Source organism: Rhinatrema bivittatum, chromosome 1 (genome assembly GCF_901001135.1).
Source record: "Rhinatrema bivittatum chromosome 1, aRhiBiv1.1, whole genome shotgun sequence".
NCBI classification, from domain to species: Eukaryota; Metazoa; Chordata; class Amphibia; order Gymnophiona; family Rhinatrematidae; genus Rhinatrema; species Rhinatrema bivittatum.
In genome coordinates, this window is record NC_042615.1 from 561,469,302 (window position 1) to 561,485,993 (window position 16,692).

General features: G+C 43.8%; 1 protein-coding gene across 2 annotated transcripts in view; it reads right to left on the reverse strand.

Annotated features, from left to right (window-relative positions):
• LOC115099320 (kinesin-like protein KIF27) overlaps window positions 1-16,483 on the reverse strand; it is a 67,728-nt gene extending 51,245 nt beyond the window's left edge. Inside the window, exons 1-2 of one of the 2 annotated variants that reach the window (XM_029616911.1) lie at window positions 16,188-16,483; window positions 9,814-10,201 (exon numbers count right to left, since the gene is read on the reverse strand). In XM_029616911.1, coding sequence (XP_029472771.1) covers window positions 9,814-10,111 — 298 coding nt within the window. In that variant the 5' untranslated portion in view covers window positions 10,112-10,201; window positions 16,188-16,483. Of the gene's footprint in view, window positions 1-9,813; window positions 10,202-15,846; window positions 15,985-16,187 lie in introns of those variants that run through there. The other variant, XM_029616902.1, reaches the window with a different exon arrangement.
• Window positions 16,484-16,692: the final 209 nt, after the last annotated feature.

Sequence of the window (16,692 nt, forward strand, 5' to 3'; positions counted from 1 at the left end):
ATGAGCCCTAAACTGACTAAGCAACGGCTGTTCAGCATCAACATACGCGGCCGTGACTACCTCCTTAATCCAGCGAGGTATTGTAGCTCACGAAGCCAGCTTGCCCTGTTTTTTTTCCTCCGTGGAGGACAAACAAGCGATCCATCTTCCACAAAGGCTTAGAAACCTCCAGATACCTCATAATTCTTTTGACATCCAAGGATCGCAACAGGCAATATTCCTCTGCATCTCTTTTCCTATCCAGAGATGGCAGGGAAATGAATTTTCACTTGAATCAGTCCGAGATCACTTTTGGCAAATAGGAAGGAACAGTACACAGCTGTATCACTCCAGGAGTCACTCAAAGGAATGGCTCCTGGCAAGACTTCTTTGCGCAGAACAAATTGCCACAAGAAACACCATTTTCAAGATCAATAACCACAAGGAAAGGTCATGCATCAGTCGAAAGGTAGGGCCTGCTAAGAAATACAAAACCAGATTAAGACTCTACAAGGGCAGTGGTAACCAGAAGGGAGGCAAAGATGTTTCACACCTTTCAAGAAATGGACCACATCTGGATGAGCTGACAAGAGTCCACCCTTCACCTGACTCTTGAAACAGGCAAGAGTCGCTACCTGTACCTTCAAGGAATTAAGGACCAACCCTTTATTCAATCCATCCTGCAAAAAGTCCAAAATGAGCAGGATCTTAACTGAATGAGAAAGAACCCCTCAGTCTTCAACCAAGCCTCAAACACTCGCCAAACCCACACATAGGCTAAGGAAGTGGAGAACTTTCTCGCCCGCAGCAAGGTGGCAAACATTGCAGTAGAATATCCACGCTTCAGCAAGCAAGCACTCTCAAGGGCCAAACTGTAAGACAAAATCGAGTCATATCTTCATGACGAACAGGCTCCTGCTGCAGCAGGTCCCTGTGCGCTGGAAGCCAAAGGGGGTTTCTGCCAGGAGCCTTCATAGATCTGCATACCATGGTCTCCTGGGCCAATCTGGAGACCACCAAAAACACCATCCCCCTGTAACCCTCAATCTTCTGGACTACTTTGCTCAACATGGGCCACGGGGCGATGGCATACAGCAGCTCACCCTCCGGCCACTTCTGCAAGAGGGCATCGATTCCCAAGGACTTGGGATTTCTCTTGTGACTGAAGAAACATGAAACCTTTGCACTGTGAGAGGTTGTTAAAAATCTGATGTCGAATGGGTGGAGCAATCAGATAGGAGTTAGGAATGTTAGGTTATACTCCTGTAGAGGGGAGGAGTTAGCAATCTGTATGAGCTGGCTCCTGTGGAAGGAGTAGATAACAATCTGTAAAGGTATAGACTGCGGAGGAAGCAATCTAATATGAATCTGTAGCTGAAGACTCCTGATGGAAAGGAGTAGCAATCTGTTATTAGCGGAGTGCTTGGAGAGGACACTCAGCTATAGAGGAATGTAGATAGGTGGGTCCTTGGGATGATGCAGATGACAGCGCCCCCAGGAGAATATCCTGAGAGGGGCCACCGGCTAGGCTTGGGTATGGAGACAGACACAGATAGTTCTTTCATTAGACAGGTTAGTAGAACCACCAGATGTGACAGTAGTGAGATGATATGCCTGGCAGGGCTAAAGTCCCTCAGGTACTGGAACAGCGATCCCAGGGTTGAGCTGTAGAGAGACCTTAGATAGTGAGTAGACAGGGTATGCAGTGTACATAGCCAGGACTAGATGACAACTCACATAAGGTCTTAATGAAGCTCAGTAGCTGGAAAGGGTTAGGCCCTCGAGGAGCCAGTACCTGGTTCCAGGGAAAGCTCTAAAAGCGCGTTGGTAACTCACAATTGTCTGTATCTGCGATAGCTTCCAGGCAGTAGAGATTCTTCAGTGTATTCAGGAACATAGGCCCTCAAGGAGCGAGTACTGGTTCCTATCTGCAATCTGAAATAAAGAAAAGAGCGAGGTCCCCGAGGAGCGGGTACCCCTGGTAAATCCGAGGAGGCAGAGTAGCTTGGACGAATCCTTGCGAGTTCGTTCCTTGCTAACTCGATACACTAGCGAATACTGAGACCTTTTATGTGGGAAGCGGATGATGTCATCTCGGGGGACGACCCCGAGGTTCGCACCCTTGCTGGTACATCAATGGGAGCGCGCACGTGCCCCCTACGTCATCAGGAACATGGCGGATGCACAGCATCGTGCCGGTCCGGGGACGCCGGAGAAAGACGGCAAGAAGACGCCGCGGCAGCTAGCTGTCCATCAGGCCTGGAGGAAGTCGCCACAGAGGTAAGGAGGGCGGAGTGATGGCGTTGAGCAGCGACGGACGCAACAGTAGTCACTATTAGATTCAGATATGGAAGGCCCCAGCAATTCACTATTTATTTATTTAAAAATTTTTCTATACCGTCTTTAAGTTAAATACCTTCACAACGGTTTACAGAAGGGCACGATAAAGAGAAATATGGGTGGTATAGATTACAAATTACTCGTGTGCCATCATAGTACGGTAACAATGTAAAATAATAAACTAGGTGTGTAAATTAAACCTGATTGTTAGGAACAAATTAGGCAGTTTGATTTTAACATTAATATGCTTATGTAGGTTACTAAAAACTTCTAGCTTGGTGCATCCTTATCGCTCAACTATTTTTCTTCTTTTCTTTATCTTTATAAAATGCTTGTTTAAAAAGCCAGGTTTTCAGATTAGTTTTGAATAATTTCAGATTTGTCTGTAGTCTTATTTCGAGTGGCATGGTATTCCAGAGTACAGGACCAGCCAGTGACAGTGCTCTTTCCCTTACTTGCGTGAGATGTGCTGATTTGACAGAGGGGACAGTTAGTAGAGCTTTATTTGCAGATCTCAGGTTTCTTTGTGGTACATGCACGCGCAGTGCCGTGTTAAGCCAGTCGGCTTTATCATCGTGGATTAGTTTATGGATTATACAAAGTGCTTTATATTGTATTCTTTGTTCAGTTGGAAGCCAGTGGAGTTCAGCAAGTGTTCCTGTAATATGGTCACTCTTTTTTTTGCCTGTCAAAACTCTGGCAGCGGAATTTTGCAATATTTGCAGAGGCCGAAATCAGCTGAAATGCCTCATTTGACACTTCCCATTCTCCTGGATCCAATATTTCTGCTGAGAAAGTCTGCTCTTACATAGTCTTTTCCTGCAATGTGCGAAGCTGAGATCTCCTAAAGATGCACTTCTGCCATTCCATAAGCTGGGCTATTTCCTACGATACTTACTGGCTCTTGGTTCCTCCCTGATTGAAGTAAGCCATTATCATTGCACTGTCCAGAGTATTCAGACCGCTCGACCTTGCAATCGGTGCAAGCATGCCAACTGGACCACATGGGCTTCCAGGCAATCGATATTCCAGAGACTCATCTGGACTCCAGCACCCTTGCACTGTCAGCTCCTGACAGTGAGCCCCCCCAACCCTGGAGGCTAGCATCTGTTGTGAATAACAGCCAGTCCGGTGAGCTTAGTGAAACTCCTTTTCTCAGAAGAACTGCCTATAATCACCACTGCAGGTGCGTGCAGACCTCCATTGGCAAGTGAAGCCTTTTTGTATAGTCCTCAGACTGAGGGCTCCAATGAGACAGCAAGAAGCCATGAAGAGGACACAAATGCGCTCTCGCCCATGGCACCACTTCCAGGGTCACCACCATCAATCCGAGTACCTGTAGATAGGACCACAATGTTGGCTGTATTGTGTTCTTCAACAGATGCACCTATGCTATCAACTTCTGAATGCGACCCTTCAGCAGGAAAAACCTGCCCTGTTTTGTGTCGAATTGAACACTGAGATACTCCAGCGACTGAGATGGCTGAAGACTACTCTTGTAAAACAAAATGGAAGACGGTCAAGCATAACCAAGGCAAACCAAACAAAAACAAGACCATGTATCATGGAAAGAAGTTCCTTTATTAGTATGATGAAATAAGTTGCCCGACTCTGGCAGTGTTTCGCCTAATCGGCTGCAGAGGCTTCACTATTTTTATATTGTATTAATATTATACAGTTGTTCTTGTGTGTGTCAGTACAGCAAAATAAAGAGTAGTAAAGGATATTTTAACTTATCGAACATCTTTACTTCTTTGTTGTGCTGTTTAATATGAATTAAGATAAATGGTTCGATATATTTAAAAGAAATTTACTTAAAGAACTAAAGGTGTTTGATAAGTTAAAATAGCCTTTACTATTCTTTATTTTGCTGTACTGACTTATTTCATTGTACTAATAAAGGAACTTCTTTCCACGATACACGGTCTTGTTTTTGTTTGGTTTGCCTTTGTGAAGACTACTCTTGGCCAGGTTCACCACCCAACCGAGCTCCTGCAACAAGGAGATCACCTTGCACGACACCGGGAGGCTCTCTTCCAGAGTCTTAGCCTGAATCAACCAGTCGTCCAAGTACAAGTGTTCTAGAAGCCCATCCTCTCAACCCTGCTGCCACTACCACCATAACCTTGAAAAAAGTTCTGGGCGCTGTGGCCAGACCAAAAGGCAGCACTTGAAACTAATAATGACACCCCAAAATTGCGAATCGCAGAAAACGATGCTCTAGCCGGATGGGAATATGCAGGTACGTCTCAGACAGATCCAATGATGTCAAACTCCATGGCCATTATCATTGATTATAAGGTTTCCATGCAAAAATGAATCACTCGCAAATGATGATTGACCCCTTTGAGATCCAGGATGGGATGAAAAGAGCCCTCCTTCTTGGGCACAACAAAATAAATGGGAATATCGGTCCACATTTTCTTGAGAAGTGGGCACTGGAACCACAGCCTTCAGACTGAGGAGCCTTGACAATGGACACTCCACTGCCTACCTCTTCTGTGGGGAGTGGCAGGGAGACATCATGAACACATCCCAAGGAACACTGCAAAACTCCAGCGCATATCCATCTCGTATCACCTCCAGGACTCACTGGTCTGACATGATTTCAACCCACCTCTGATAAAAGAAAGGCAAACCCCTATCTCCTATTCCCAGGGATGGGTCAGCACATCTTCACTGGGAGGCTTGGGGGGTTCGACTACCCAAGCCTGTGCCCCATCTGGGCTGTCTGGGATGAAAGAACAGAGACCTACCAAAACGTCGAGTCTTCTGAAAGGCCGCTCCTCTGTAAGGTCAAAAATGCTTGTATCCCCTAGCACGACCTCACATGTTAAAGGAGTGTGGCGTCTGCTTCTTATCCTCCAGTAACTAAGGAACCGGGGACTCACCCCACTTATTGGCCATTTTCTCCCAAACAAGAGCGAGTCTTTAAAGGGCAACTTCGTAAGATTAGATTTTGAGGTCGCTCACTTCTCAACCATAACTGAAGCCTGGCCGCTATTACCGAAGCCACTCCTCTGGCTGAGGTCCGGACCAAATCGCAGCCCGCATCCACCAAAAAGGCAGCTGCTGGTTCCATCACTGCCCTGGAATTCACACCAGATTCATCAACCTCCTGAGAGAGAAGTAAACAAGAGCGAGCCACCAGGGAACAATAAGAAACTATCTGCAAAGTCATAGCCACTGCTTCAAATGCCTGCTTAAGAATAGTCTCAAACCTCCTATCGTGCACATCCTTCAAGGCCGCTCCACCCTCTACGGCAGCGCTTCTCAACCAGTGTGTCGCCAAGCACCAGCAGGTGTGTCGCGTGCTCCCGGTCTCTTCCACTGCTCTTCCTTCCCTGCTGCCACTGCCGCCGAGCTAACAGCAAGTTAAAGCCCAATGGGAACGGCAGCGTTGTTAGAGGAAGCTGTGGCACCCATGGCTGGCCTTTTCTTCTTCCCACGCCTGCCCGGGAACAGGAAGTGATACACAGTGCAGTGCGCGGGAAGGAGAAAGAGCCGTGCCGCGTGGAAAAGTAGCGGCGGCAGCAGCAGCAGTATCAGCCCCCGAGCAATCAAAGCAGCCGGCAAAGGAGACAGCAGTATAAGCCTCCCATGGCCGATGCGATTCTTCTTTCTTGGCCTGCAGGGGCTGGAGAACGCTGCTGCAGCTACCATTTGTGCTCGGGTGGGGAGGGAGGAAGTGACAGAGAGAAGACAGCCAGCCTGTGAGAGAATGTGTGTGTGATTGAGAGCATGTGTGTAAGTGTGTGATTGAGAGCATGTGTGTAAGTGTGTGAGAGAGAGCATGTGTGTGATTGAGAGAAACTGGTCAGAGAGGTGATATGTGCATATGTGAGAGACAAAATAGTGACTGGTCAGGGAGATGACTGGAGTGTGTGTGAGAGAGTGGTCATGGAGGTGACATGTGTGAGTGAGTGTGAGAGAGAGAGAGAGAAAGAGAGAAAAAGCATGGAAGTGAGAAATCTGGGATTGTGAGAAAGCATGGGAGTAAGAGGTCTGGTGTTGTGGGGGTGTGTGTGAAAGAAAGCATGGGACTGAGAAGCCTGTATATGTGAGAGAGAGCATGGGAGTGGGAAGCCTGTGTGTGTGTGCATGCATGAGAGAGAGACTGGTTGGTAAGGTGACAGTGTGTGAGAGAGAAAGACTGGGGTGTATGTATGTGAAAAAGTGAATAAGGGAATGAGAAGCCTGTGCATGTGGAGAGAGTGAGCATGGGAGTGAGAAACCTGGGTGTGTTGGAGTGTGAGAGATACAGTATGGGAGTGAGAAGCCTGTATATGTAAGATAGAATACGGGAATGGGAAGCCTGTGTGTGTGTGTGTGTATGGCATGAGAGAAACTGTTCAGGAAAGTGACTGGTGTGTGTGTCAAAGACTGGTTGGGAGATGATTGGTGTGTGAGAGACAGAAACTGGTCATGGGAGTGTGACTGGTATGGTGTGTGTGAGAGAGACAGAGAGACTGGTCATGGGCCCTAAGGAAGAGGACCATGAGTATAGAGCTTAGCCACTACTGCTGCTTTTGGTGTGTGCTACGACCTGCATGGAAGAGGACAGGAGTAGGAGAGCTGCTGGAGGGGTAAGTAAAGGTGGCTTTTTAAGTTTATCTTTCTTGATTGACTGCCATTTTAATTATTTAATATTATGTGATGTGTCTGCTTTTTTGAAATATTTTATTGGTGTCTGGAGAATTTTTAATAGTCTTTATGAGTTTTTAATTGTTGGATGTTATTCTGTTGATAGCTGTTTTGAAACATTTATTCTGCTTATTAGTATAGCTTTACAATTATTTCTGTGTGGGGATCTATAGCTGCTTGCTAGTTCTTTTTTCCTAATAGGAGGTGTATTGGTGTTTAGGGCCTGATTTAATATTTGTGTAGTGTTGCCTTTTCATAGATAGGGTTGCTCCTGTTTGAGTGTATTCCATAATATAGGTGTAACTGTGTGCGGATTAGTTTATGTGCATTACTACAGATCCTGGGAGTATGTTAGGTCGGTTCTGTGTGTATTACTGAGGTGAGATATTTTACTAGCAAGTAAGCGTTTGTATCGGTCTTATTTGTTGTGTTTTCTCAAGAGGACATGCATTGGTGGTAAACTGCTGTCTTTTCATAAGTAGGGCTATTGAGCCTGGTAGTAGAAGGAGTTTGAGTTGCTGTTACTGAGATGACACCAGAACCAGAATATCTTTTTTGTAGGGTGAGTTGTATGGAGAATGTCATAATTCTGCTTTACATCCATTATTGTGGCTCAGAGGGGGTTCCCGTGGATACAAAAACTGTACTTTTACATCTAGCCCCATGACGATCATGGATTCAGTGTGTCATGCATGTGAGAACCATCTGTCAGGTGAGTCCCGACAGAAAAAAGGTTGAGAACCACTGCTCTACGGAGATAGTCATCCCCTTTGTGACGACATCCACAAGGGATTCCACTTTTGGAAAACATAACGGCTCTGATGCAACTGGATCTAGGGGGCACAGTCCTTCCAAGACTTGTCCCCCTTTGAAATTAGCTTCTGGGGCACCCCACTCAAGATCAATCAATGCTTGAAAGGCCTCCATAATGGAAAAAACAAGAGGCTTTACACAAAGAAATCAAAATGGGATCTTTCTTTGGTTCAAACATGGATTCAGCCCCAGGGACTTCCAGCATCTTCAATGTCTGGGAAATAGAGTTGGTAACTCATCACTATGAAAGAATCGCAACACAGTCCTATATTGTTCCAATCCCGGAGGAATTTCCCCATCCTCCAGGGAGTAAAGATTGGCTTCATCATCCGTACCATCCAGGTCCCTAAAGGGAAGATCAGCCACCGACACTTAACCGCAGCACCAGGCATGCAAGAGGTCACCACCTGCGCCTCTGACCTGGCAAGATTGGTCAGGGCCAAGGACTGCGCCTGAAGAAAGGACTGCAATCCTTGAAAAAATTCCACCCAAGAAAAGGCAGAAGGATCTATGCCAAAACCAGGAGACACCTGTCCTGTGCCCACTGAACTACCTTCCCCCACTGACAAACCAGTTAAGGGAGTTCAAAACTCATGCGCCCCCTTCTGACACGTCTATACTCAAGCACCGTATCAGGCTGGGAAGAACTGGGCTTAGTAAAATCAGATGAAAGCAATTCTCTCTGAGCCTCCAAGCACTGCTGGCACAAGTTAGAGGGAATGCCAGGCTGAGATGCCCGAATATGACAAGCAGTACAGAGGGTAAGGTGCTTAGGTTTCTTAGCTATATGCCATCAGTCTGTCAGTATGCTTAACAGGCACCTGAAAGATGTGCATCCAGCTGTACTCATGCTGCCAAAAATAGGTGTCCAAATTTTAATTATACAGACTGGTGCCTCGATGAGCGCCCAAAACCTGAGTGTTCTCAATGCCGCTCAGATTGTGCAGATAGATAAGTGTGCGCCTCAATTAGACACCACTACCAATTGGACGCCCAAATAGGCATCCAACTAAGCATCCAAAAACTGGGCGCAGACCTGGACACACAGCCAGATGCACCTGCACAAACAGACGATCCTGAAGAGGGCAGCCTAAAGCGCAGGAAGAAACGTGTGAAAAAGGCGACCGTGGCCTACCACACAGCGCACAGTGATAAGCCTAAGAGGGGGCTTAGCCTAAAAAGGCTGCTCAACCTACCAGGCTGCCCACATCCCCTAAACTCCCTCAGAGGCATGAATGGAACGTTGGATCGGCGCACCAAGCATGGAGACCGGAGGAAGGAGGAATCCCTACAAAACCAACCCTCCTTCTCTGTTCTCTGGTTTTGTTTTTTTTTGGGGGGGGGGGGGGTTCTGCTTTACCCGAGTTCAGCCCATCCCAGCTGAGTACAGAGTCAGTCTCCGGCTGTGGGGAGAGAGGGCATATACCGGTCACCGCTGCGCTCGGTTTCCTGCACCCGCTTGCCTTTCAGTTGTCTTTTACAGCTAAGTCCATGCCGGCTGAAAACCAGCTACCAGACCAAGGCACTCATCTGAGGGAAAATCCAGTATATATCATCATCTCAGAAATTCTCAACTGAGAGAGGGACCATATGGTATCACCACAGGAGAGTGGAGCAAATTAATATTCTTTCTTCTTTTCTCCTTCTGAAAAGTTTAAGAAATCCCCAGTAGGGAGATGCACGTCCACCATCTGCTGGAGACGGAGAATACTGGCGGGCTGATGTCACTGCACGGGTATATATTACTGTGATGTCAGCTTTGCTCCGCCTCCATCTGCTGGTAGAGGTGCATAACTCACTTGTTCTGTCAGATAAGAGCAAGAAGCGCACTACATGCCTCTCAAACACAGTAAAGAAAATGGAATGGTAGGTGATGTCATGAGATCAACACCTTTTACTCTACTGAATGGCTCCATAGCTGAACATCTTGTTGACCAGTTGATTTTGACAATCCCAGCCCTGTTTTACAATATTCAGTCATTTCAGGTTACTAAATAGGTATTCAGTAAAAGCAAAAGAACATATGCCAAAACATACCCACATGGCCTCCTCCTATTGTGTAAGTCTTGCCAGATCCAGTCTGCCCATAGGCAAAAACTGTAGCATTATATCCTTCAATCAGAGAGACTACGAGAGGCTTAATGCAGTTTGTATAAACATCGTCCTGGGAAGACTTATTGCCAAAAATAAAATCAAATGTGAAGACGCGGTCTTTCCCGATGACAACTTGCTGAGTGTTGGGAATTACACGTACACACACTTGGTGACTATGGAGAATTTCTCTGGACAACAGAGGTCTCAACCTCACTGCAACCTTCACTGGAATCTCTTCCATCGCTGCTTCCCGAGATTTTCCTTTTCTCTAGCTGGTATCAAAAAAACTCCACTGAGAAACTTTCCTTCTGTCTTCATAGTATGTTCGCTCCTAAAGACAACAAAAAGCATCATTTCTCCAAATCTTTTTGAACATCATTAACTGAAGCTAACATCAATGCCTGCAGATTGTGAGCTAGGCCATTTGCACTGAGTGGGCTTATCAGGCTAAAACCTAATACAAATACCAGCATTTAAAGAAATTGGGCAAAATGTTTTTGATAATTCAGTTGCTAGTAAAAACAAATTCTTTAAGATTTTGAATCCTGATCTTCAGTCATTCCAACCATAATGAAACAAAAGTAAACCAGGAAACTGCTCTGCTCATCCTCTTGCAGGCATACTGCTTATGAAAACCGTGAATACAGAACGAGCAACTGGAAAGTAAAATCAGAGAAATATTATTTAAAATTGTTTGTGGTCAAAATAAAAAGGGACTTTTTTTTACTATAAGACAGTGCAAAAATATTATAAACAATGGTAAATTTCTAAATAAAAAATAAAGTATCAAATCAGGGCCAGCAACAACATCTGCCTTCCATTTCAGCTGCATGAGGGAAAGGGGAAGCAATATGCTGCAGTTCAAAAAGGTTCCAGGTTGGTAACCTGGCAAAAAATCACCACTAACTCTATGAAATATCAGGACAAAAGAGAAAAGTGACTGAAAAATAATACCAAAAGAGGAAGCAACAAAATGGGGTACATTCATATTTTGAAAAAAAAACAAAACTATAGCTTGTAACTAGCACTCAATGAAAAGTACACAGAACAAGCAGTATCACTCACCCTGATCATTTAAAAATGTTGTTGCTAATGTACAATTTTATTTTAAATTCTTTAAGCAGCTCCTTCACAAAGCCCCTGAATTCATGAAAGAAGTTATGTCAACAACAGTCACAAAGTACAATCTAACATATCTTCTTTTTTCATACGGTTACAGCATAATTGAGTTCCCAATAAGGTCAGGGTGGCAAGGTATCAATTCCACAATTAAACAAAAGCAAAAGACATTCAAGAATCAGTTTCCACCTAAACCTTATGACTTAGGCTGTGCAACAAGGCATATCAAGGCAACAGTGTAGAGTTATAAAGCACAAATATATTAATTTTATTCTTGTGATTTTTGTAATATGAAGAAGATTAATCATTTTACAAGTCAAGCAGGATTCGTCTAATGTCATTTCCTCTCTCTTTTAAAGGTACTAGAAGATAGCATTTCATTGAGCAGCTGTGTACAAGATGGTAGTATCCACCAGCTATGAGCATCTTGTAAGACAGTGAAGAAGATACATGCTGCATGATAACAACTTCTTGATGCAGAGATAAGTTTATAATCTTTAAACGCAGTGCTAGGTTGGATAATTGAGCACTTTTTTTGCAAATTATTTTTGTTGAACTTGTGTTCTTAGAGACAAGACATTTGTGAGTCTCCAAAGATAGATATTTGTTTTTATACTGCATCACTGAAAAAATGAAATAGAAAGAACAATGAAAACTGTGGACCGGTGATTATAACTCTCCACTGTTGCCTTGATATGCCTTGTTGGCACAGATGAGCTCAGTGCATTTTGATATGAGGGTCCATAATAGCATAATAGCATGTTGCACAGCCTAAGTCATAAGATGTAAGTGGAAACTGGTTTGTGAATATCTTGTCTTTGTATAATTAAGGTATTAATTCCACCATATCATAAGCTCTCATGCTCAGTTAAAAAGTCAAGAAAGAACCGCCCTTGGTTCATGTTACTTCACAGTGACTCATGCTTCAGATCTTATAATTGAATCTAGTTAAAAAAAACAAAAACAAGAAGATCCAGACTAGGTTATCTAGCTAGCTGGCTGACATAGCACAAATGACATCCAAATAGTAAGAACCAATCATATTCATGTGAGGTAATTTGTGACTCTGGACAGCATGAGACTCTCCTGCTGCTTCCAGGAGATCAAAAGAATTGCAAGTGAACTGTTTAAAGAATTTCAAGAAAAATGAGTTGGAAGTAAGTTTAATAACAATGGCTGTTAACATTTGGATGGACTTGAACAGGTTAATGTAAATCGGTTTTTTACTCTCTCAGATAACAGAAGGACTAGGGGGCACTCAATGAAGTTAGCAAGTAGCTCATTTAAAACAAATTGAAGAAAATTCTTTTTCACTCAGCACATAGTTAAACTCTGGAATTCATTGCCAGAGGATGTTATGGCAGTTATTGTAACTGGGTTTAAAAAAGGTTTGGATGAGTTCCTAAAGGAAAAATCCATAAATTGCTATTAATCAATAAGGAATAGTAGTTTGAAATCTATTTAATGTTTGGGTACTTCCCAGGTACTTGTGACTTGGATTGGCCGCTGCTGAAAACAGGATACTGGGCTTGATTTTCCCTTGGTCTGACCCAATATGGCATATCTTATGTTCTTATGGATTTTTGTAAAAGCATAACTGAGAGAGCAAATGCGCACATAAGTTACACCAGTTTTCAATGCAAAAGTATGCGTATACGTTCCCTTTTGAAAATTATTCCACCGAAACCACCTACACACTAAATTGTGTGCAGAAATTTTTCAGAAATTTTATATGCATACTTTTGAAACAAATCGAAGAAAATTCTTTTTCACTCAGCACATAGTTAAACTCTGGAATTTGTTGCCAGGGGATGTGGTTAGTGCAGTTAGTGTAGCTGGGTTCAAAAAAGGTTTGGATAAGTTCTTGGAGGAGAAGTCCATTAACTGATATTAATCAAGTTTACTTAGGGAATGGCCACTGCTATTAATTGCATCAGTAGCATGGGATCTTCTTAGTGTTTGGGTTCTTGCCAGGTTCTTATGGCCTGGTTTGGCCTCTGTTGGAAACAGGATGCTGGACTTGATGGACCTTTAGTCTGACCCAGCATGGCAATTTCTTACGTTCTTATGCAAAAAGTATATGCAGATGTGCAAACCCCCTCCCCAATCCTGCTCTGCCTCCATTCACTTCAGGTAAACTTATGCACAGACATGACATAAACATGTAAGTTTACCCACATATCAGGCAGGCAGTTATGTAAAAGGCCATTTTTGTGTGTAAATACTGTTTTACTTGAAGTCCCTTTGAAAATTACCCTCTTTATATGTGCTTTTAAAATCCTGTGCAATAGATAAAAGAAACAGCTTATTTGCAAGGAATATGGCAAGTGCTACTAATTTAAAGGAAACATGCCCTAATATAAATACATAATAGTTGTTCATTATAAAAAGTTTTATTTTTATTGATAATGTCATTGTGGTGGTGTCGGGGGAGGCATTTCTAAAACATCTAAAGTGAAAACCAAGAGTTAAATATGGAAACTTCTTCCTGTACTACTGACTATGAGAATCACCTCGAGATGTGCTGGATTACCCATTATCTATCTATATGTAGGAAGTATAACACACAAACACACAGGAGGCACTAGCAACACTCCAAAAATTGTCCACACAAACGAGAAGGGAGGTGCAAAAAATATATATAGTCCACAATTATTGTAGAAAAAAAAGTGATAGTTCTTTTTAATTTTTCATCAATAAAGAACTGCTCATCCAAAGCTCATTATAATGTAATACAGTTCTCAATGAGGTCCCCCACTTTCGGGCAGATAGTACCCTCTATTGGACGTGCGTTTTCGACGCACTAGCATTACCCCTTATTCAGTAAGGGACCGAAAACACGCGTCCAACCCCCCCGAACCTAATAGCGCCCGCAACATGCAAATGCATGTTGATGGCCCTATTAGGTAGTCCCACGCGATTCAGAAAACAAAATGTGCAGCCAAGCCGCACATTTTGCTTTCATAAATTAGTGCCTACCCAAAGGTAGGCGCTAATTTCTTCGGCACTGGGAAAGTGCACAGAAAAGCAGCAAAAACTGCTTTTCTGTGCACCCTCCAACTTAATATCATGGCGATTTTAAGTCGGAGGTCCCGAAAGTTTCCAAAAGTAAAAAAAAATAAATTTGAAGTCGGCCTGCGGCTCTCGGGTCGAATACCGGACGCTCAATTTTGCCGGCTTCCAGTTTCCGAGCCCGTGGCTGACAGCGGGCTCAAGAACAGACGCTGGCAAAATTGAGCGTCGGCTGTCAAACCCGATGACAGCTGCCGCTCCAGTCCAAAAGGAGGCACTAGGGACGCGCTAGTGTCCCTAGCGCCTCCTTTTGCCTGTTTTTACTGCCGGGCCTAATTTGAATAGTGAATTGCGCACACAGGAGCGGACTTTACTGTATCAGCTCGTTTGTTAATAGTCCATATCTAGAACCAGGGAGAGTATAACACACACCATTTAGAAAAATGTTAATTTAACTCAATGTGAGTTTTTCAGGCCATTTTAGTTTGCCTCTTAGCACAGCTTTGTGATGTCATTAACACTATGAAACAGATCATATCCAATTGGTCAGACATGGTCCATTGAATATTAAAGTTCAATTCCAAAAAAAAAAAAGTCTGTGATGTTTCTTGAAAGTGCTCAAATAAAAGTATTTCATTTGATAGTCAGCAAAGATATATGGCCTAAAAAATTATTTAGCCTCTACGTTTACTTTAACAAAAATAAAACAAATGTAAACTTTTGAAGTTCAACAGTCCCGTTGTACAACTATTTTAATACACAAAGCAACAGCTTATGGATGGCATTAGAGGACTATGTCTAGGTACACAGAAAGGCACAAAGCAAACAGCAGAGGCAAAACAAGAAAGTGTTTTAAGCACAACCTGGAGTGTTACCTGGAGTGTTACTACACTTACATAACATCCTGCAATAAAGAAAAGATGTACTTTTTAAAATAAATACTTAAGGATTGCTACTTCAAAAAGCAAACAGAAGTTAGTGTTAATTCCAGAAGATAAATGCTTTGCAAGATAGCACTATATGTGATTTGGGCAACATACAAGATCCCTGGAAACAAGGGTTGCCACAGAGATTCCCTTTTGTTTACAGTAGCCTTTATATGCAAGCCCTGAATGCCTGCTACTCTAACACGAAGGACTGAGGCTCTCTGAAGCTATCTAGTTTACATTAACTTTGAACTATTGTATTTTTTAGTTTTTGCTCAACTGGACAGCAGCAGGCTGAGAACCAAGGAAGCCAGAGCAGAAATCCCGTTTCTCCCGATGATGCTTCCTGTTAACTCGGGCACGTCATTGCCCTCTCCATTGCCTCTGAAGCAGTGTCCTATTAACTCTACCTACTTTTGTAACTTGCCTTGATTTTAAAAGACAAGTAATTAAATCTAACATCCAAATGTCACAATTAAAAGCTTAGGAGAGGTTATAGCACATCGTGATATTAATAAACACTGCTCTGCTACTGGTAAACCATGCCTTGAGATTTGCTAATTGAACACTGCAGGATTTCATGGCTCCAAGACTCTCAATCATTTCAGATGAAATAGTAGCACATAATAGGGTGCACACTCACAACATTTCATGCCCTGTCAATCCATCAAGAGGTTGTAACCATGGGCAAATAGCTGTCACAAAGTTTGAGGCCATCAAATGTGTTCTTGTTACATTAAAACTGCAAGGTCCTCCTGCTCCCTTGGATTTTAAAACTTTGGCCTTGTGCATAACTTTGTCCGAGGTGGGGGGGGAAGAAGTGTGAAAGGGAAAGAAGGAGCAGAAGCACTGAAAAGGGACTAAAAGGGAGAGAAAGTGTCAGTGGATTGGACGGAGAAGTCAGGAAAGGAACTCTTACCTTGACAGTTGATAAAAGGCTGCGCAGACATGTTTAAAAAGAGGATATGTCCAGGTAAGCAGCTACCGCTACTATTATTTCTACTCTAAGCTTCTTTTCTAAAGTGCTACAAGACACGCACAGAGGGGACAATCTGGTAACGGCTCATAAAATCTCTTTACACTTTTTAATCCCGCGACAAGTCCCGCTCCCCCGCCCCTCCAAAAAATATCACACTTCATTATGTGGAAAAGTAACAGTTTAAAAAAAAAAAAAAACCCACAACAAACTATTTTAATTGCATAAGATGTCATTTTTCTTCGCCAGAAATCTTAAGAGTTTAAAAGATAATATTATCCCACCTCTTGCTGGAGCGGAACACAAAACCATTCACATGACGGGGGGGGGGGTGCGGGGAGAGCGCCTTGCAGGAGCAGCAGCACCCGGTAGCGCTCCCCTCACCTCCTCGGTAAGTATCTATTTACCGTCGGTATGCATAGAGATAAACGGAGGGTTATGGGAGCGAGGTCAAGCAGTGTGGGGACACGCTGCGTCCCTCTCTCTTTCTGTCTCTGCTGAAGCTGCTCGTGGTATTATTAATATTATTATTGTTATTACTATTGCCGCCGCTGCTGCTGCTGCTGCTTCCTCTCTTTTGTTTTCATGCCGTCGCCTGGCAACGAAGGAACGTTGCAAACCTTCCGGCCCTGCAGGGAGAGTAGAGAGCAGGGATGTAGCTTCCCGGAACTCGCGCGCCGCCTGCTGGGCCGTACGCAGCGCTCCCGGGCCGGGGAGCGCACGCGCACGGCACGTGGCATTCGCTTCTGCTCCTCGGGCTTCTTGCGAGCTGTGAGGGGGCATTGTTTT